The sequence below is a fragment of the Chironomus tepperi genome, unplaced genomic scaffold (assembly GCF_022539635.2).
Source record: "Chironomus tepperi strain 1889 unplaced genomic scaffold, CSIRO-AGI_Ctep_v1 contig_123, whole genome shotgun sequence".
Classification (NCBI taxonomy): domain Eukaryota; kingdom Metazoa; phylum Arthropoda; class Insecta; order Diptera; family Chironomidae; genus Chironomus; species Chironomus tepperi.
Genome location: NW_027226245.1, coordinates 1,777,391 through 1,800,239, shown reverse-complemented (window position 1 = coordinate 1,800,239; position 22,849 = coordinate 1,777,391). Strand labels below are relative to the sequence as shown.

At 33.2% G+C, this 22,849-nt stretch overlaps 1 protein-coding gene across 4 annotated transcripts in view; it reads left to right on the top strand.

Moving 5' to 3' along the window:
* GABA-B-R1 (gamma-aminobutyric acid type B receptor subunit 1) overlaps positions 1 to 22,849 on the top strand; it is a 264,953-nt gene that overhangs the window by 170,487 nt on the left and 71,617 nt on the right. For all 4 annotated transcript variants that reach the window (XR_011544131.1, XR_011544132.1, XM_070636303.1 and 1 more), the window contains exons 4-5: positions 21,309 to 21,443; positions 22,268 to 22,655. Coding sequence is in view for 2 of the 4 variants with exons in the window: in XM_070636303.1 (XP_070492404.1) it covers positions 21,309 to 21,443; positions 22,268 to 22,655 (523 nt within the window). In the remaining 2 variants the exon portion in view is untranslated. The remainder of the gene's footprint in view (positions 1 to 21,308; positions 21,444 to 22,267; positions 22,656 to 22,849) is intronic.

Genomic DNA, 22,849 nt, shown 5'->3' with positions numbered 1-22,849 from the left:
ATATTTTACTAAATTTGGCATTTTTAATGGGATTAGGATTCCTAAACCACCCCTCCAAAAACGTCCTTAAGTCAATTTGATACTAACTGCCTTACTTACTTCTTACTTCCTTTGCTGGGCCGCACGGGGCCTATTGCCGCGTTTAAAGAACGTCTGTAGACAGCCTTTCGATAACTTCCGATAACTTCTGCCAATTCGGGATATTGGGAACTGTAGCGTCTTTATATTTTCGGCCTTCTTCTTGATCTTTAGCCGTCCACAAAGTCTGCTCTATATACTAGGACATCCTATGGTCGTTTGTTCACATGAATCTCTCAAATACACCAAGTGCTTTTTGAGACATCTGCTTGTGTAGAGTTCGAGGTTTCCGATCCGTACAATGCAATGACCCGAATAAGCATCTTGTATAGACCTACCTTCATCCCTCTAGACAGACTTTTTGACGTAAAAAGGTGCTTAAAGCTGTAGTATGCTAATTGCCTTAGTTCTTCTCAAATGGTATCTGAAACTGACTCTACTGCTCCAATCAAAGATTTGTCCGGTCTATCAAGTGAAAATGTTCTTGCTAAATCGATTTTGACATCCAAAATCAAAGACATTATTTCGGAACCGTCCACCCAATTCTGGATTAAACAAGAACTTTAATCAACATTTTGAATCAAGCTGATTTTCCCTCAAAATCTTCAAATTTCTAATTCCCTAAATAACACCATCAAAAGAATTCTCCTAACCCAATTACCCAACTTCTGACAGCACAACAATAAACACCATCGTGACTTCTTAACCCAAAGAGAATCTCCATTTGTCATCATTATTTTGTCACATTGAGAGGTCTAATTTTCTATCCAGAAAAAACTTTTATTTTCAAACCCAAAACACTCACTGCATTTGATAGATAATGCCAATGAATAACTTTATTGCTAAGCTTCATCGAAGAAAAAAAAAGAAAACTTTTTCCCAAATGAAAATCCAAAAAAAAGTTTTTCCCCCAAAAATTAAAGAACTTTCTCTAGTCAGTCTAGTGCCAATGGCTTTATGTGTTTATGTGAATGGGATACAATTGCGACACACAAGAAGAATAAGACAAAGGTGTTTGTCATGCACATAATGTAACTTGCTCTTGATTGCGATTATTTCACTTCAAGTACATTTTTTTGAGTGTCGAATTTGAAGCTGTTGATCAGGAATGGACAACCTGTGTGGTGTGGAACCTCCAAAAATTGTTGGAAATGCCATGAACAGTATGCCGAGTGCTGATTCAGTTGAGACTTGCCTTCAAAGTGTGCCGCGACACACAGGTTGCCCACCACTTCCATAAATGGATCACATCCACCTTTTTCGTATGTTTTTGTTGGTGATGGAACAAAAATGGCAGTAAAAATATTCAGCATAGTCGAGCAAATACAAGGTTTTGTTTACTTTAGGGATTTTTTTGCCTCTGTTTTCTGCGTGAGGATCTCAAAAATCGAGGGACGAGATGAAACGCACATACACGAATAAAAAACTGTAAAGTAGAAAAAAAGAACGTAAAAGTGACGCAATATTGGAACTGAAAAAAAAATGTGTCGAACGTGCAGAAAAATAAACTTTTACTTTATCTCCTTCTGGTTCCACTTTTTTTTTGTGATAAGTAAACGAATCGGAAAATAAGAAAAAAATGCTTTGAAAGCTTTCGATTTAAAAATACACAAATTCATCATTTTTTGGATGTGATCGAGTGACTTTCCATTGAATGTGGGATTTTTATGCTTGCTGTTGTTTATTATTTTGTGCTGTTTTGTGGAAGTTCTGAGAAGGAATTGAGGAGTAAGCTTGCTTTTTGGTGAATTTCGATAAGTTGTTTATGTTGAAGACATACTCTGGTATGTTCTATGCTTCTGGAATGACTATATGGCTCGATTTGTAATGCTTATGGATACAACATTGAGCTCATAGCTTCATAGTGCTGATTCTATGTCGCTGTATTCAGTTATTTTGGATTGTTTAGACTTCATTCTGGCGTGTACCATAAAGCAGAGGTGGAGCCAGAAGATAGGCGTCTTTGTCAGCCTGTGAAACTTTCTAACGATGATTAGTAGCCAACTTGACCTTCCTGCCATCGTCAGCGGTAACTAGTGAATAACTTCCGGTTTTAAACAGCATTCAGCTGAGTTCTGTTACTTACAGACATCAACTTACCTGCTCTGATTCTAGTTTAGTCAATAATATACGTGAGTGGTCGAAAACACGGCATACCTAGACATCAAGAGGACATTAGCTTGTCATCAACCTGTCATTACCGAGCAATAACGCATATTTGTGCACTCTGTGTAGCCATGACTTATTATAGTATAAAATCGACATTTATTTCTGGTCAGCTTTGTATTCAGAGATAAATCATCAGCATATTCCACTACCAAACCTCAAAACAATCCTCATTCACTCCACATCTAGTTCCATGTCACCAAACACAAACACATCCTTCAAAAAAACTTCCAAAGACAATCAAAACAACCTCGACAAACACATTTAGATGTCACTTCTCCCTCAAAATTGTTTATCCTTAATAATTCAATTCCATCCTAAGTACTACATATGTTATCAGCCATTACTATTTCATCTTTAATCTTCTTTACAATTTATGTTGTACAACGCATAAACATACATCATTTAAAGTTTTAAGTTTGTGAGTTTGAACTTCCAATACAAATTTACTTTTGAGCATGATTTATGAAGCTTTGTTGGCTATAAATTTTGCTTTTCATAATTTCGTTGCTTGGTTTGTGATTTATAAGTTTATTTAGTAAATTTGTAGGAGATCCTCAGAATTAGTGGAGCTGGCACGTGACCTAGTTGATGGTTTTGGATGATGTTCGGGTTTTGAGTCAGATTTGAGCTATGCTGACCCTTTGCTGATGTCATTTGAAGATCTATGTCTCAATCATCATAGTTTGTTGAATTTTTAATGTCAATCCTAATCCTGGATTCCATAAACCTGAATTTTCTAGATGGTTAGTGTCCCCAGACCGACATGACCATGGCAAGTGGGATTTTTGGAATTTTGAGCAACTAAAAGTGCTCCAAATATGCTTGCACTACAAATTACCCTATAAAATCCATCATTCCATCTTTCAAACTGCTCAATCCATCACCAAACCGCATAAATTCATCAATATCACACTTACCGTCATCACTACAATCTCCTTCCCAAAATTTCATCTAAAAATTCCCAATCTCATTAAATGTACACGACACTGGTCTCTAAAATTAATCAAAGACAGTGTTAATGACTTCTTATTACGCTCAACTGATTGACATAACGGTAAAAATTAATTCTAAAAAATTTAATTAAATTTTCCTACACAATTTTTCAACCCCCGCACCCCTAAATCCAAAACATTTGTTCTCTAGTCGTCTCCAATGTAAAACTTTATTTCATGCCACACAATTAAAAACAAAAAAATAATTTTTTTAACATCATTCATGTTAATCGTCAGACTGAAAACTAGAAAAACGAAGTAACAAGGAGACACAATCTGTAAAATGAATGAATAAAACTTTATCATATGGCCATTAAGTTGTCACATTATTTTTGTCTGTTGAGCAAAACAACACAATAATTCTAAATGTGTAACAATTTATTCTGAAAATTACATCAGCACTGTCAGCTCATATAAGCACATCAGCCATCGACATATACACATAGACACAAACACGCATAAGATAAAGTTCTGTGGACACAAAATCTCGTTTTTTTATAAACAAACAAAATCATAAAGTTCCGATTCAAATTTCTTATTTTTTCTGCTGTCGTTAGTAGTTTCAGCTTTATTGCCACTGTTGTGCTGTATTAAATGTCTATGCGGATAATGTGGGATGTGCTTTTACTGTCTTACTTTTTTTTGAAGTCACATATATACCTTAAGGATGAAAATAATTATTGCTTGTTTGCCCGAGTGGCACTTACTTACTTACTTCGCTCGTCGTATAGATCAATTGTGATCCTTGACCTCCCACAGGATTCGCCTGAAGCTGGCTCTATCGCTGGCTTCCTTCTGCTAATTTCTGATACCTAACGCAATACTATCTCTATCGATAGAGTGATACAAGTCAGGTAATTGTCGTAAAAATAGAACGAGATCAGCAGTCACGTGGACTCCAATGTGGAGGTGCCTCCACTTTGACGCCTCCGGACTTCATGAGAGTCTGGACTCCATTAGAGGTGACTTCACTTCTTTTTGGAAAGTTAATCCATAGTGGAGGCGCTTTTTTGGACTTTTGGACTCCCAATGTCCATCCAACTGTGTATCTACCCACAATTTGTGTCTCGTTAATACACTAACCGAGATAGAGTGACTTGAAAAAGCGAAAAAGCACTTGAATCCGACAAGACTGGGATGTCTGGTCCTGGGAACGAACCCGGGTCATTAGACTCATTTGGTTGACACTCTAAACTTAACGCCACTGCTGCATTTTCGCTGCCTCCATGATGTCACGTTCTACCATTAATAAGCCAACGCAGCACTGCCTTACAAAACACAGTGTACTGTTCGGTTGGCCGTGTATGTAGATGTAGATGGTTGGAATATAAAGTCATGTGTAATTAAATATTCCATGCTTTAAGCATTGTGCATGATTATGGAAATGAATATAATTTTTTACAGTAAAAACACTGAACATGACAAGACAAAGTTTGGTGTATTTTGAATGACTTTTTTTCTTCTTCTTTCTATGGATGGGAATTATTCGTGTTGCCTGGGGGATTTTGGTCTTAATTTTTTTTTTTTTTTTTTGTAATTTTAAGATGTAGCATACGTTTTAAAGAACATGCGCAGATTTTTTATATGGAAATGAGGAGTATTGAGATGTATGTCAGATTGTGTTTGGGTTAATTGTTTTGTGATTGAGGAGCTGAAGCGTCATTTTTTGTTCATCCTAGACCATCTGAGGATATGCGGTACGCAGTGGAAATGAAAATCAAGCAATGGATTGTAGATTTTTCTTTAAAAGCTGTCAATATTCCGGATTTTGATAAAAGTTGATTATTGCCGCTTTTTATTCCTGTTCTGGCGTGATGCCTCAAAAATGGGATATAATCAGGGGTCACTTAGGTGTCAGGACACTTTCCAGTCCTGACGTTGACGCGGTAATCAAGTGACTAAGTTATCCTGTTCGCATAAATTGAATCTAAAGCTGACTAAAGCGTTTCCTAAGTGTTATGACAGTCTACAATCTACAACATCCTTCAACAAGCTCCTTGATGTCCATCTTGATCTCAAAAATTTGTCCTTCATAATTCTGTAAAATTAATCCATCAAAATATTCTAACTTTAAGACATTTTATATTCAATTTCTGAATTATTTTCTCTCATAAAATGATTTAAATTACAAAAAGTCAACTTGAGACGTAAAATTGAGAACATTTTGTGCTTCTTACAGTCTACGTAAAACGAACATTTTTCTTTCCAAGTATTTAAAAACACTCGAAAAAGTCACAAAGAAAATAATTTTCCCATGAAAAAGTAAAATGAAACCATTTCAAAGCAGTTTAAAAATGTCTCAAACAAATCAATTTGAGAATAATAAAAGAATAAAAACTTTGTATAGCTTTTTATAAAGACTAAAAAGTCATATTTCGTGGAAATACCACAATTTTATGATTCAACTTTTCAAACATATTGTATTAAATTATGATATGATTGAAAAATAATTTTTTGAAATGAGGTTAGTAATGTGATATCATTATTTTATTGATTGAAATTCATAGGAGTCGATATGAGTCAATTTGAGACAGATTGAGTCAAGTTGAGTTAGATTGAGTCAAATTGAGTCAAGTTGAGTAGAGTAGAATCTATTTCAGTAGATTAGAGTAAAGTTGAGGCAAATAGAATCAAGTTGAATCTAGTAGAATCAAATTGAGTCAAGTAGAGTCAAATTGAGTCAAATAGAGTCAAGTTGAGTCAAATAGAGTCAAGTTGAGTCGAATAGAATCAAGTTGAGTTTTAACTTTCCAAAAATTTCTCTTCCAAAAAAAGTTTTTCAAATGAAAAGTTAAGTTGAGTCGATTTTCATCAAGTTGAAAAAATAACAAATCCAAAAAATTATTTTCCAAATAAATATTTTCCAAAATTTTATTTTCCAAAAAATTATGTGCATATAGTCAAATTGATTCGATTAAAGTCAAATTGAATCGAGTAGAGTCAATTTGGGACGAGAAGTGTCAAATTGAGTCAAGTAGAGTAAAATTGAGTCAAGTAGAGTCAAATTGAGTCGATTAGAATCAATTTGAGTTGAGTAGAGTCAAGTTGAGTCGAGTAGAGTCAAATTGGTCGAGTAGAGTCAAATTGAGTCAAGTTGAGTCGAATAAAGTCGAGTGAGTAGAGTCAAATTGAGTTAAGTTGAGTCAATTAGAGTCAAGTAGAGTCAAGTTGAAACGAGTAGAGTCAAGTCAAGTCAAGTTGAATTCAAAAGAGTCAAATTGAATGAAGTTAATTTAAATTGAGGCAATTTAAATTGAGTTGATTTATATTGAGTCAAGTTGAGTACGGTAAATTCTTAATGAACCTCGAAAAAATTCCTCAATATCCCAAAATTCCAGCACGTAGTACATCAACAAATAAACAACCTCACAGGAATATTCCCTGCTGAATCAAAAAAATTGTTATCACAAAAAGCCACAAAACTTTAAATAAACTCCAGACATCAACTTTATTCACGTATGAATACATTTGATCCCGAAAACATTCCATGTTGATTACTGATGACTGGAGATGAAAGAGAAGGCACAAAAAGAATTCCTTTTCACATGTCAATCTTCATTTTAATGCAAATATCGTTCATTTCCGAAAAAAGGTTTATTAACATCAAATAGAAAATAAAAAGTTTTTTGCGTCGAGAGAATTTTTCTCTTTGGTTTTTACATACATAAGGAAGGAGCAATGTGATAGGATATCTATGAAAATCACGTAGCATATATGAATGTGTGTCTACGCCATGTTTTTGCAGCTGGTTATTGCTGGTTAAATTGTAAATTTTCAATAAAGAAAAATTGTTCAGACATATGGAAAAATGTGGCATTTATTTATGAGGTTAGATTATGATTTCTTAGGGGTTATGTTGAGGTTTTGTGAGGGGTTGGATGAGTCGGTGAGAGGTAGGTTGAATCGGTGAGAGAAAGACTGAGTCGGTAAGACGTAGATTGAGTTGGATAGGGTTAGCCTGAGTCGGTGAGGGTACGATTGAGTCGGTGAGGCTAAGGCTGAGTCGGTGAGAGTTAAGCTGAGTTGCTGAGGGTTAGGCTGAGTTGGTGAGGGGTAGGATGAGTCGTAAAGGGTTATGCTGACTCAGTCTTTTGAGGAAATAAGAGCAATAGCACTTCTATAGAGTATCAGAGAGCCTGAACAACGGTTAATAATACTGAAAATTCCAAATCAAATGTCATATAAGTATAAAAATATAAGTATAAGTATGCCCTTTTCCAGTCCTACCTTTGGGCAACACACATGACAAAGGCTCCTTTTGTAGCTCCTATCTAAACACAGTCTCAATTTGGCAACCAAATATCCACGACGAAGCCTTAAAGCATTATTTCCAGAGCCTTTTCCATTTATGTCATCCAGAACCTTAACCCTACCCTCCTCAAAATACACTCAACACTCATCCCATTCCTCAAATTCCAATTCATCCCCCAATTATATACATTTTCTACCACATGCATAATTCCACATACTTGAATTTTGTTTGTAATAAAATATATTTGTTTCCGTTTCACAAAATGTCATGTATCCATAGATTTTACCATGATATTTGCCATATCAGAACGCTGAAAAAAGTCAGAAACATGTTTTTGTGATTTCTACAATTTTCTGTGTTTTTTTGAATAAATTCTCATTCACATCCTGATCATCTCCCCTCGTTTTATTGTTACATATCAACTGTAAAATCATGTAAATAATATTTTTTTATTTGACTCCTTTTGTTTTTCGTCATGGAAATGGCTGGAAAAATGTATGTCGAGGAAATAAGAGATGTGAACATTTTTGTCATGAGGGGGAAGGCTGGATTATTAATTTGTACAGGATTTGATGCTGGAGTGACACCACAAATCTATTTTCTTTGCTATTGTTACGCTCATTAAAAGTTATAAAAAATCGGCTTGAATCTTGAAATTTTAGTAAGATATGTAGAACTTATTCCTTGTTACGTAATGCGAAAATGATAAGAGTCTTGGTTTTGTTGATTTTATTGATTTCGTAAAGTGTTAAGAAATCGGTTAAAAAGTTTTTTATTCCTGGCTAAATCGGTTGTTTCTGTCTGTCCTGTTAGAGGCTATATTGCCTGTAACGTTCCAAACAAATGCTTGTCTCATAATGCCTTTTTCATGCTTCCCGGATAAACAAAAAGATCTCCTTTAAAAACCATAGTGGTAATTAAGAACCTTTAAAACATGCTTTTTGTCAGTTAGGACTTCTTTAATATGTGACCGGTTCAATCCCGTAAGATAGAAGGTTGTCAGAAATGCCAGTTTCTTATGTTTCGTATTCAGCGAATGGGCTCAAATGTAGAACATTTTGTATGTAAAGTACTTAATAGTTTCTATTGTACGATTTTCTCAGAATCGATCGAGTCCCATTCGACGTCGGAGTCTTGCGGAGCTGACGACATCACATTTCGACTATTCTACGTCGTGTGCTTTCCAGCCCAATTCATTACACTCAAAAAAAAAATTACAAAAGTCCTCGTGTTATTGATCGAGGGACTTAACCGCATTTTGTCCCAGCGATCAGTAATTGATTAAAAAGTCACATTTAGACCTAAAAAACAAGATCCAGGTCACTTCCAGACCTTAAAAACAAGATCCAGTAAGATTCAGTTCACTTCCAGACCTAAAAATTCCAGGTCACTTCTAGGCCTAAAATTCAAGATCCAGTAAGATTAAGAATTAATTTTCAAATATTAAGAATATTTTGAAATGCTATTTCTGAAATTCAAATTTTTTAACGGATTTGAAATTTTCAAAGCTTTTTTGCTAAAGTTTGTTTACATTTTGTACTGAAATATAAAATATATTAATTATCGTATCTAGAGATTGTTTTAAGATTTTTAAAATACTTTGCGGTCAATAAAACAATGCAACTTATCTTTTAAAACCATTCCGAGCTCTCTACGATGTCTAGTTAAAAAGTTTTTCTTCGCCCGAACAGCCGAACAAAGTGTCTTATTAAGCTACCTTTTTGAAAACAAGTTTCAAAAATGCGCTAAAAAATAAGTCTTTAATCCTTTCACAAAAACCATCCGAACAGAGCTCATAAAAAGCTTTTAAATCTTGAGATTTTTTTATTCGGTTTAAATATGAAATTTTATTTACAAAAAAATAAAAGCAGAAAATCAAACAGAACAAAAAAGAAGGAAAAATTTGTACAAAATACGAAACGACATAGTCATGAATTTATTGAAAAAAGAAGAAGAAATCCATAATATATGCGCATATAATTTCCATGATTTCTGTCTTTTCATTTTTATGTACTTATTTATTTATATACATTATCATTCCCACCCAGCCATTCCTCAATATATCGATAGAACTTTTTTCCTTCATGTGACATAACAGCCGTATATGCATAAATCTTGTAATGATAATTTCACAAAATGCCATTATTGTATTTTCGGATAAAAATTTATCATTTATTATTATGAAGAATTTTTTTTGTTCCTCATCCTGCTGCCATCACAATATGCCTTGAAATTTAAATTCTACTTCCTCATTCTTTGCTACTGCTGTGTGTGTGTGATCAATTGAGAGGAAAATTTTCATAATTTATGAGCTTGAATAAGAATAAGAAGATTTTTTTTGAATTGATCAATTTAGGATAAGAATGCGAGCATATTTTGGTAGATTGTGGGAAATTTACTTGATTATTTAGTTTGGAAAAAGTTTTTTTTGTGGGAAGGAAATATTCAAAAAATTGGAAATTTTTTGGAAATAAAGAGTTTTTGATTTTTATTATTCAAAGCTTTTTAACTTTTTATAATTCTTGAAAAATTTTAATTTTTGAAATTTTTATAAATCTTCAAAATTTTGAAATTCGATTTTAATTCAAAAGTTTGAAAATTTTAAAAATTTCAAAATTAAGAAATTTAAAGCTTTTAAAAAATCTTTAAATTCTTGAATTTTTAGAAATTTCCAATTCTAAAATTTTTGACATTTTCAAAACCTAAAATTTTAAACTTTTTTAAAGGAATTACATTTTTAAATATCTTGAATTTGAAATTTTCTCAAAATTCTTGATATTTTTCAAAATCCTATAAGTTAAAATTTGTTTGAAATCCTTGAAATTTTCAAAATTTTTGTAATTTTTAAAATCCTTAAAATTTTTAAATTTTTAAAATTCTTGAATTTTTAAATACTTGAATTTTTGAAAATTCTGAAAATTTTGTAAATTTTTACAATTTTCCTTCAGCATTTAAATTTTTTTAAATTCTTCAATTCTTTATCTTTCTTTAAATTTAAATTAAGAATTTTAAAACTTCAAATTTCAAATTCCATCTCTTATCAAACTGCAAACTCAATCCCAAGAAGAACTTTGGCAATATTTCTTCTCAAATTTTTAATTCTTCGTGTTTAAAATAAGCAAAAATTAAACTGTGTACGTTTAAAAAAAGTCATTTCCTATCGCAAAAAATAACTCTTTCTCACCACAACTGTATGCGAGCTAATTTAAAAATGCGAGAAAAACTTCCGCTCATTTGCCGCAGGTGCAGTAGCAAAAAAATTAAAAACTCTTTCCTTGATAATTTTTATTTTCCCATCAAATGAAAAAGAAGAAGAACCACAAAAAAAATAAAAGCTTAAAAAGTGAAACAAAACAGAAAAAAAGGAAAAGTTTTATCAAGTCATAGATACATGTCGTTTGTCGTGGGTTGGGGAAAATATGTGGAGCATATGAATATTCATAAATGCCCCAAAATTCTTGAAAAAAACTTTCATTCGTTCTAGAAATTGAAAAACTTTTGTCACAAAAATAAAAATTTTCAAGTCTGGTCTATAAAATTGTATATTTCATACTTATTATGAACATGTATACACTAAATTGTATTACGTGTCGTAAATAAACTTGAATAATTGCCTCGAAATTTATGCAGTGTAATTGCATGAAAGAAGTTCATTATTTTAAATTTTGGTAATTGCTTTTAATTAAGATTTCTCTTTGGATGGATTAAAATTGAAGGAAATAAAATGGAACAAAATGGAAAGAATGATTGATTATAATTCATTTTAAGTGGAATGGAAGCCTTGAGTGTCAGCATGTGATGGTGTGAAAAATTGAGTTTTAAATAAAGGAGAATATTTATTATTATTAGCCATGCAGCACGAATGCAGAAGGTTATGTTAAGAAGCTTTTGAGGTTCTGCTAAAGCTCTTGTTGCTAAAGCGCTAAAGGTCTTGCTTTCGTGTGGTTTATGCGCCAGTAAAATTGATGGGGTATCCATTTGGGGTCAATAAGAGAGCTTTGGTGGACCCTCAAATGCTACTTGGTGGAATCTTATTTAATTCTGTCGCTCCGGATAGGCGAACAAGCTTATAGTTAAATCTGGAGTCCATCTAGAGACATAGCAAGCAAGGAATGAATAATCAAGGCTTTTAAACGTCAAAGCAGTTCCTACCGTATTAATAATTTATATAAGACACTTTGTCATATAGTCCAATAACCCTCCATAGCTCAGCGGTAGAAGCATGCGACCAGAAATCCGGAAAGCATTGGGTTCGAGTCCCACTTGGCATTCGTTATTAAGAATCATACATTTCCTATACATTCTCATACATCAACACAATCTGCAAACAAAACAAATCATCAATCTCAAAAAACTTACTCCACAAACTCGTGCATGCATAAAAAAATTAATTATCCGAAAATGGCTCAATAATTATCATCCAAGGTCACGTAATGATATATCCTAATAATACACAAATAAACATAGATACTGTTGCTGATACAAAATAAACAATATATGACAAGGCATCGTAAAAATCTCCCTTCATTATAGTCACACATGTGTGTCCATATATAAAGCATTGAATGGAAGGTCTTCCTGCTTAAGCACCAGTAAAGGAAAGCAAAAATTCTTTCATTAAGATTGATGATGGCAAATGGAGATGAAAAAAATTGAGCTATTAATTACAACTTCAAGTTAATTATAAGATGAGACAAAAGTCCGGTACAATAAGGCATGACAACTTGTTGGGGGGCACAATAGAGCTCACAAAAAGTGATGAAATTGGAACAGTAATAAGGAACAAAAATTACCTTAAATTACATGTATCATGCCGCACCTACCTTTTTTTTGCCGGAACTGAGAGACATTGGCCATTAATTTTTTTTTCGACATGGATACGCCACATTCAACATAATTCTTCATTAGTTTACTTACGATATGAAAACAGACAGGCATAACATGTATTTATCATTAATTGTTTACTTTTCTGATGAATTAATTAACATTTTCATTTCCATTTGCTCGAGCCTTCCAGCTCAGATTTCGAATTATATTGAATTTGATACATCCATATCCCGTACCGTACTCTTAAAGCTCGTTCAATCATCAACGATTGCAATATCAGTTGTCATGAAAGCAAACAACAATCAGAGTCAATTTTTGAATGTGATAAACATGTTAAAATTTAATTTTAATTTAATATATGGAAAATCATGTCACGAGTGACTTAATCACAGCACGAAGTTTTTTGTTTAGAAAAAAATATACGGATGGTAATTGAAATTTTGAATGAATACGAAAAGTAAATTTTTGAAATAAATGAAAATTGAATTGAGCGTGTGTTTAAGTAATTAGATCGTGTGGATTGGATGTGGATGGAATATAGAGTTCGTTAAGGTATAAATTATGTTTTGGATGTGACTAGATGCGGTGATTTGGTGGAGCTAGAGAATGGTTAGGGTCGAATATGCTCAATGGAAATTCAGTTAAAGGAAATTCGGACTAGTCGGTTAATCAAACGAAAATCCAGTGCAACTCTGGCATGGTGACGGGTATGGTTGTCAGAGTTGGATCACCTTGAATTTCAACCAAATCCGTCTTCAGTTATAGTCACATTGGCCTGAAACCGAATTTGTTATCGATTAACCAATTTGGGCGATTTAAGTCGATTCTCTGGCTATTCCTTTGATTCTAAGGAGATACAAAACTCAATTTAAGAGTCATTGACTGCATTATGCGAAAAATTTGATTTTTTGTAGTAAAAGTGGACTGACATCAACCGTTATATAGCCATCATGGTATCGACGTGTCTTGCTGTTAACTCAGCAATAGCGGTGTCTTAGCGACTACATTCCCGAGCGGTACATGATTACGATGACATTGTAAAAGCATTCATCACGACGTTTTGATGCCCATTTGTCGTAAAGCAGTCATATAATGGTCATTTGACCGTCGTGAAGGGGCCATGATGAATGCTCACATAACGACATCATCATCATGTCTCGCTCTAGATTGTGATGCTCGGTTAGATAGCTAAATTGATTTAGAATTCGAAAAGGACTTCCCATGAATTTCATATGAGTTTTCAAATATTCCATTGGCAACAACAGCAATCAAAAGGATCCACTTACAAGAATTCAATTAAAGTTCAAAGAACACAAAATGAAAATCTTATTGTAACCTAGATTTCCACCACGTTATCTAGACACATTTCATTAATCGGCTTCATAAAATCATCAAATAATTTTCATGGTGAATAAGAAGATGATGACAAACTCGTTAACCTCAATTCTTCAAATAAAATCGCATTAAAGTAAAATTTAAATTTAGAATAAAGAGCTTAAAAATTATTTGATTTATAATTGGATTCTACCCGAATTCTAATTCCTTCAAAAAATGGAAACACGCCAATTTTAAATCAAATTTTTTTTAAATCCACGTAACATGCAAGGCAACCAGAACTGGGAGAAATAAAAAAAAATTCCAATTATTTTCTTCACTACATCAATTTTGAAATTCGCTTTTCAATAGCAGATTAATCACGCCATTTGCTACAGTACATTGACATAAATCCGTAGGCACTCATTTTGTGCCACTTTTTTTTTTATTCTGCTTACACCATCAATGATGATTTTTTTTCCTGTTTGTTGTTATTGTTACCATCTCAACTGCTTAATGTCGTTCAACTGAAATACAATAATGAAAATGGAAGTGAACATAAATGGTTGATATGGCAGCAGAGAGCAATATTGTTTGTATTGGCAGTAGATGAAGATTTTATTTCGATGGCTTTGGGCTTGGTTTTATCTTTTTTTGGTAGATTTTCCAGTGTAATTAAGAATATTGGCGAAAAGTTTTGAAGCTTGACTTTAAATTTGAACTTGACTTGAATAACTTTTCAGAAACTTGCAATAAAGTATTCAAACTTGCAATAGAACATTTGAACTTGCAATAAAGTATTCGAACTTGCAATAAAACATTCAAACTTGCAATAGAACATTCAAACTTGCAATAAAACATTTGAACTTGCTATAAAACATTCGAGCTTGTAATAAAACATTCGAATTTGCAATTAAGGATTCGAATTTGCAATAAAACATTCGAATTTGCAATAAAACATTCGAACTTGCAATAAAACATCCGAACTTGATCCGAACAATTAAGCATTCGAAATTGCAATAAAATGTTCGAAATTGACTTAAAACATCCGAATTTGAAGAAAAATCTTCGAACTTGACTGAAGACAAATTTCAACATTAAGCACCATCCAAAAAAATAATAATCTCAGTCTATAAATATTTGATTCCGTCGTTCCTTTTCATAATAAATTTTTAAAAAATTCACCTACAGCAATGTTGTCTCATCCTCAGCTTGTTTGCCTTTAAATGCTTTTCGTCAAAGTCAATTTGATTCTAAATTGTTTCATGGACACAAAAAAGGAGCATCTTTATCGTCTTTTGAGCACTAAAAAGCTTTTAACAGAAGGACAATTTTTGATAAGAGCGGATCATTACATATTCAGGTGAATGGAAATGGTCGACTATTCAAAATAAGAAGCTAAAATGTCACCGGAACAGTGAATTTTTGATTAATTTGCTACAAGTTGTTGCAGTGATGTTTAAGATTTTTTTGGGCAGTCTGAATTATTGAATATTAAATTTTCAAGTGGGTGTACATAAAAGATATTCGATGTTGTGTGCCTTTCTTCGAAATTTTGATCGAAAACATGATTAATAATTTATGAATTTTAATTTTTGGGCTTGTTTATTTTTGAAACTTCTGAGAAGAACAGCATGAGAATGGTCAGTGAGGTCTAGTGGAGGAAAATAATGAAATAAAATTTAAAGTTTTGCTTTATTTGAATTTGTTGAACAAAACCAGAACTAAGATCAGTAGTTTAAAATGTTGGTAAATTGACGATAGAGTTGTGGAAATAAGGTATAGAATTAGGAGGCTATATAGAATCCGTGTAACAGCTGTGTCCGAGTTCTATAGCTATCAAGAGATCTAGTAGCATCTTATTCAACTCCAAAGCTCCAATTCCCTTATCATTAAAATATCTATACAAAATAGGCACTATAAAATAATTTAAACGTCAATAAACTTTACATCCAAATCATTACAATTACCATTTCTATACAGCACGTGTAGGTTAAGAATCTATAAAACCAAATTCCAAAACATTTCAACCCACATGCCACTCATGATTCAACAATACAAATAAACATCTGCACGTTGTAAGAAGTCTCAACACACTCAAAATATAAAGAAACTTATCGGAAATGAATTTCACAGGAAGTCAATTCACTTTAAAAGCTTCAATGTTCTGCTTTATTTTAAAGTCTCGATTGCTCCAGTAAACTTGAAGAGAATCTAAAATGTGTAAGAGTTAAAAAAAAGGGTTTCATATCCGCCTCGTAGCTACAGCAGCAACAACAAATAAAAAGCTTGCCTTCAATATTTCACAAGCGATAAGACGATAAGAAGAAGTGAAAAAAAGGGAACAAAAAATTACAGTTTTTTTTTCTGTGTTTTTTATTATATTAGATTACGGCTCATAAACATTTAATTCAGTTAGATTTAAATAGGTATGGTTGATGTGATTTGAATAATCAAGCAAGTAGTTGAACTTGTTTTATTCTTGGTATGCGTGTGTGAGCCTAAACACATGTGCTTTTGATTCCGGCTAACCTTTTTTTTCTTCTCTGTTTGGATTTCCTTCTTTGGATGGACATGGGATGCATGGATTGGGGTTGTACGTAATGAATTATTCTTTTTGATTTTTTTAAAGATAGAATTTTTTACGATTTTTGGGATATTTTTGGGTAGATTTGAGATGGGCTTTGTGTTTTTGGGGTTTGGAGAATTTTGGAAGGGATGATTTGGGATATCACGTAATGTGATGAGATGGGAAGGTCAGTTCATATGAAAACTTAGCATTTTTTGGCAGTTTTTCTAGGTAGACCCCAGTCTATGATGTTTGTCAGGGTCCCGGCTAAAACACAGCAGACTGCTGCCCTAGCCATAAATCCTATGTCGTGTGCGGTGTTAGTTGTGGCTTACAGTACACAAAAGGTTTTGACTGCACATAAAATTCACATCTCATTCGCTAGCTGTACAGATCAATTGTGATCCATGGTTTCCCTTAGTCTACACCTGAAGCATCCTTTATTGCTGGCAACTTCTTGCCAATTACCGATGTCAAGTGCATTACCATCTCTATCGACAGCATCTCAAATCCAAAGACATTAAATTATTCGACAAAATTTTTGATTCGCGTCTCATTTGCCATTCATCCTACAGCATTTCCTTTAAACAACCAAAAAAACTCTTCTTAAATCGAAAAGTTCCATTTCCTTCAACATTTTTATAAGCAATAATTCTCGTTTTGAATATGAATAGCATAAAATTTCGTAGAAAATGAAAGGCACTCGTGTGTAAGAATATAAAACAGGATATCTAATAAATTATTGATATTTGAGTCATATTGGATATTATATCATGTAAAAATTGAAATATTCAATGAAATCTATTGGCAAATCTACTTGTGGATGTGATCAATAATTTATTAATATTAATTTGATATCATATTTGTCGATTTATTGGATTTGTATGTGTTTGGGTGGATGAAGATGTGTGGGATGTTTGAGATTTTGAGGTTTGTTTGAAGGGATTCATAGAATGTCTAGTTTAAGGGGACCTAGATCAACATTATAACGACAATTCCTAGAAGGGACACGATATAGAAATTGCTTAAAATGGACTTAATCGAATCTAGCTCTAGGCTAGAGGAATATCGCCTTAGCATCGATTATTTTGTCATAACCACACCTTGACCTTCATGGTTTTCAAGTCTGATCCCTTTGTAGTCTCAGTCTTGGTTCTGATCTTAGCTAGTCATCAAAACTGAGACTTTAAGAAGCCCTGCTTTAAGGTTAAGCTACTAAATTGATTTTTCATGGCGACCAACTAACAATTCTCCCAAAAAAGTCCATTTTAAGTCAGTTCCTCCAGCCATTATCAAGATAATCCCAGTCATACTAAAACTCTTCAAAAAATTGCTTTCAAAAATTAAATTTTTCATATAAAAAAACTTCTCAAATTTCCTCATTCACTTCAGCCACTCTTTCACTTAACAGCCATCCCTCTCACATTCATGATTGTACATTTTAAGAGGTTGTCATAAAAAATTATTTCCTCACATTATTCATTTCCACTTTCATTTTATTCAAGTCGTTCTTTTTTCTTTCCTATTCAACACAAAAATTTCACTGCATTACTCTCATGACTGTGATTTATTTATTTCTCTTCATTTTCACCTACTTTTTTCATATTCATATTTTTCATGTCTGTCCTATTTGAAGGGTCTGTACGGATGTTAGGGCTAGTTCTATTATTAAGAGGTCATCGAATGGCACCAGTCAGGTAATCGAACCAGAATTCGGCACTAGGCCGAGGTTACTCTGACGTGGTTCTGGATTTGAGCCTAGTCCGAGATATAGTCGAAATCCATGCTATTCGAGATCTCGTCGGCATTACCAGGCATGACTCTGGCGTTTGATCGATTAGTTACCGTTAGAGACAGATAAATTTCGTATTTACGAAATTTCCGCTAATTGTTGCAAAATTTCGCATTTTTTGGCGATAGATGCGAAATTTACAAAATTTTGAAATAAAAGCGAAAATCCGAAATTTTTTGAAATTTTAGCGGAAATTTTTAATGAATATTAAATTTAAAAGTAAATTAATTGAATATGTAACTTCAGGGCCCAATTTTCGTGATTTCTGTTACGAAAATTTAATTTTATCTCATGAAAATTTTTCAAAAAAATTTCCGGCATGAATTTCAGCAACAGTTTTTTGAGATTCAAAATATCTAAAATTTTTATGTGCGAATTTCACACAAAATAACATTGCAATTACAACAATGTTATGCTATAATGATTTGTAATTTCTTTAAATATATTTTTTTCTGCCAAAATATTTAATAAAATTCATGTTTTTAATTGATGCGAAATTTCAGCGAAATTTTTAATTTTCAAAAAAAAATAAATGCGAAATTTACAAAAAATAGATGCGAAATTTATCTGTCTCTACTGACCGTTAATTGAGTTTACAATTTGGATTCCTGTCCCACAAATTTTTGGGAACAAAAAAATCTTGAAATCCTAATCCAGAATTCTAGACCTTTAATTGACATCACTCCTGAACGACCCCCATCTCCACTAAATGAAAATAAAAAAGGCTTTTCATCATTAATGTTTATGATGTGAATATTTTTTTTTGTGTGTGTTAAGCATCCCCTAATGAAATGAAATGCATTTTAATTTATTTGAGTTTTTAAACTGTACTTAGTCCTCAGGAGTTTATGTGATGTGACATTCAAAAGAAATCCTTTTTTTTGCTTTAGACTGTTTTTTCATAAAAACTGAAACATTAAATATTAAGAAAGTGCTTGAAGGATGATTGGATTTAAAAACAGGGTTGATAATGAGGAGAAAGCAACTGCATGTTAATGGTGGAAATGGGAGCAATTATATAGAGGTTCAATTTCCTAACCTGCCATGCTAATTGCCTTGCCTAACCTTGCCTATGTGGACAACTTGACATAATTTCTAGTTGATAACTAGACCTTCGGTCGATTATTGCCATTTTCTCCAGAATGTCTCATAAAACTAGACATTATGTCAAGATGTCCACTCGGTGAAGTCAAAACGAACTGTGTTTAACCTTATTGCTAGGATTCAGCTATAAACAGCTGGCTTACATCATCCGAATTTTATATAGATAGTCCTGCAGTTTTTGGCTCTTTCTTATAGTTCGTACAAGGCTATAGGGCTGCAATCTAGGACCAATTCTAATTTTTGTTGATCAATTTGACAAAATATTCCAAGTGACACTAAGCAGACCTCAATCTGCTGTTCTTTTCGGTAAAAATTCACTTTAAATCTGGATTTTCTGAGATTTCTTAAGTATAGCATGCAAAAACCCATGAGCTGCCCTGGCAAAATCCTTTACAAAAAATTAAAACTCATTAATAATATGTTCAACTTAATTCACACACCATACTTACAAGAATAAAGCAATCCTTTGCAGAAAAGATTCTCTCACTTCCTCTTATTTTCTTTACATGAGAAAGAAAAAAAAATTGAAAAGCAAACAAACCTTAATGGAGTGCTTCGTAATTAGAAAAATTGCCAGGGGAAGTTAATAAAATAAAAAGAAGTTAAAAGAAGCAACTAACTTTTTTTTGTTGCATTTTTCCAACATTTTTTCCCGAAAAAAACACAAATAATGCCCGAAGGAGAAAATTGAATGTTATGAAAGGATAATTTACGGTACGCTATGGTAATTGGTAATTCCTGTAATTTTTTCTAACTTTACTGCTTTTCATCGGGTTGGCAAAATGCTAAAGTTATAAAAAACAAGCGAGTGTTTTTCTGATTATGACTAGCTCTTTTTTTTGTGATGTGTACTTTGGAAGTAATGTTAATGAAAATTTGCATGCAATATGCTACTCTCGTGTGCTGTTGGGATATAAAGTTTGAAAATTGAGGTGTTGTTCAGTTATGAGAGGTTGTGTTGTGGGAGGGGATACTCTCTTGATGATTTGGAGTGGGAGTTTATGGTGCTATTTAACAGTCATAGAGTGCTCATAAGTGTACAATTTGGGATAGTGGGATAGTCGTACAAGCGACACTTACTTGTTACTTGTACTCGCTGGTCGTACTAATCAATTGTGATCCACGGTCTCTCATTAGTTTGCATTTGAAGCTGACCAATTACAGCTTGTCGATAAACAATGCTGATTGCATTACCATCTCTACCGACAGCATCCTTCCATGAAACTAGGCACAATGCGGCGAATTCTATGCTTTTCAATGCATAGAATCCTTTTATGGGGTTAAAATGATGGGTTCGTCCAAATATACAGGTCCGCAGCATATGACGAGCTATAATGTACAGCCGAAAACTGTAAATCTGTGCATCTAAAATGCAAGTTCTTTGCTGTAACCTATTAAAATGTACTGAATCACGGGATTCAAATGAACTGAAATTATCTCAAGATTGCATACAATTTAATCCCGGAATTAAAAACCGTAATAAAGCAAATTAACAGTGTTCTAGTGATCATATTGTAATTTTCTCATGTCCAGCATTTTGATGATCAGTTTTTCAAAATGTACCCAAATTACACAACGCACTCGCAGAGACGTATCTACGTAGTCGTTCTAACGGCAAGACACAATGTTGCTCAGACAGAATCATAACAGCTGATTTCGACTCTTTTTACAGCAAAAAATGCTTTTTGCTTTCTGTGCCACTTGGAATATGAATTTTAGTCCATCTTTGAACTTATTGACTCAATCCATATTTATATCATTCTCCTCTCTAATTAAGTTGCATTTACCTTAACAATCTCCAACTCTATAATTATCCAATCAATTCAATATAATTACACAAAAGCCCCTCACTCCCCCTCCTCACTATCAAACTTTTATCATGAATCAATTTCAATTAAATTAATTTCAGCTATTTTTATCATGCCGCAAAAAAAGTTACATGCACATTCTCTAGAGGAGGAAATGGTTGGAAAAGTTTATGCGAAAATAACGAGCTTACAAAGCTCTTGACAATAAAAAAGAAATTGTTTCCGTTTCTCGCCTCACATTCATCATCGATATAAACTATTTACTCATCTGCTTAAATGTCCGTCCAGTATGAATACAGCAAATTCCTTCTGACGCTCTCGCACTTAATTGACTAATTAATAAAAATTAATTATTAATTAATTACTAACTTTTTCATTATCTTTTTTTTTCGTCTATTTTCAGTGTGAGCCGGGTCTTGGTGCTAGTGTTATGTATGACCTTTTATATCATAAGCCCCAAAAGTTAATGTTATTAGCGGGCTGCAGTACTGTGTGTACAACAGTAGCGGAAGCTGCTAAAATGTGGAATTTAGTAGTAGTAAGTATTATATTGGGAATATTATAATGATATTTATTATGCAGAGTTGTGTGCTTACAACAAGTAATTAAATCGATGATTTTATGGGAATTTAATAGAGTTTGACATTTAGGGGTTTGGATGCTCGGATATAGGGATTTCAATACCAATAATGAGTTCAATCCAATACCTTGAAAGACATGAATGTCAATTACTGTATTGCAATATCTACTCGGCATACTCTACCTCATGGCTGTTCCTTTTTTCAAACCTAAAGGACATGTCCTCAATATTAAACTATTTGTGGTACTCTAAGCCATGACGTACCCAACTCCAATAAATATCTTTTACCACGTCTCCGACAACTAGAATAAAGACTAAGCTAGCAGGGATATGAACTAAGTCTCCTTTGGTTTACCTTGATCTATCCTGGTCTACCTTGATCTATCCCGGTCTATCTTGATCTATCCCGGTCTACCTTGATCTATTCCGGTCTACCTTGATCTTTACGGTCTCCCTTGATCTATCCCGGTCTATCCTAATTATACTTCTGAGTTTTGACCAAATGTTGCATTCTTTTAAAATATCCAATTTATATGGAAATATGCACAACTTGATGAACCTAAAGTCAGATCCTGATAGGTATACATCCTTAAATGTCGTCCATATCCTAACAGAAATCGCGCAACCTTGCATTGGACAGCCATCGCATCAAGTTACAATAAGTGCCTCTATTGTCTATCAAGGAATTCCAACTATGTACAGCACCACAACTCTGCCAATAAATTACATATTTAAATCATTAACTAACAATCTCCATCCTCTAATATTTTTCTCTCACACAGTTATGTTATGGTGCTTCAAGTCCTGCCTTATCAGATCGTAGTCGATTTCCAACATTATTTCGAACACATCCATCTGCCACTGTTCACAATCCAACTAGAATTAAATTAATGCAAAAATTCGGCTGGTCGAAAATTGCAATATTGCAGCAAGCCGAAGAAGTTTTTATATCAACCGTAGAAGATTTAGAGAATCGTTGTAAGGAAGCGGGAATAGAAATAGTTACACGACAATCATTTTTATCAGATCCAACGGATGCTGTACGAAATTTAAGACGTCAAGATGCGAGAATTATTGTTGGCCTTTTTTACGTAGTTGCAGCTCGTCGAGTGTTATGCGAAATGTATAAGCAACAGCTTTATGGACGTTCATATGTATCGTTCTTTATCGGTAAGTTGCTGATCGATCAACATTTTAAATATAGGAATGGATATAATGGCAACCGCAATGCTTTGAAATTGGAATTTTGTATTAAATTCCTTTCAATTTTTTTTTTGCCGACGTTCGTACGTAAATGCTTTGCACATAAAGAGAGGAAATTTATTTCAAGGATTAATACTCGATCAATATCGACCATTAAAAGA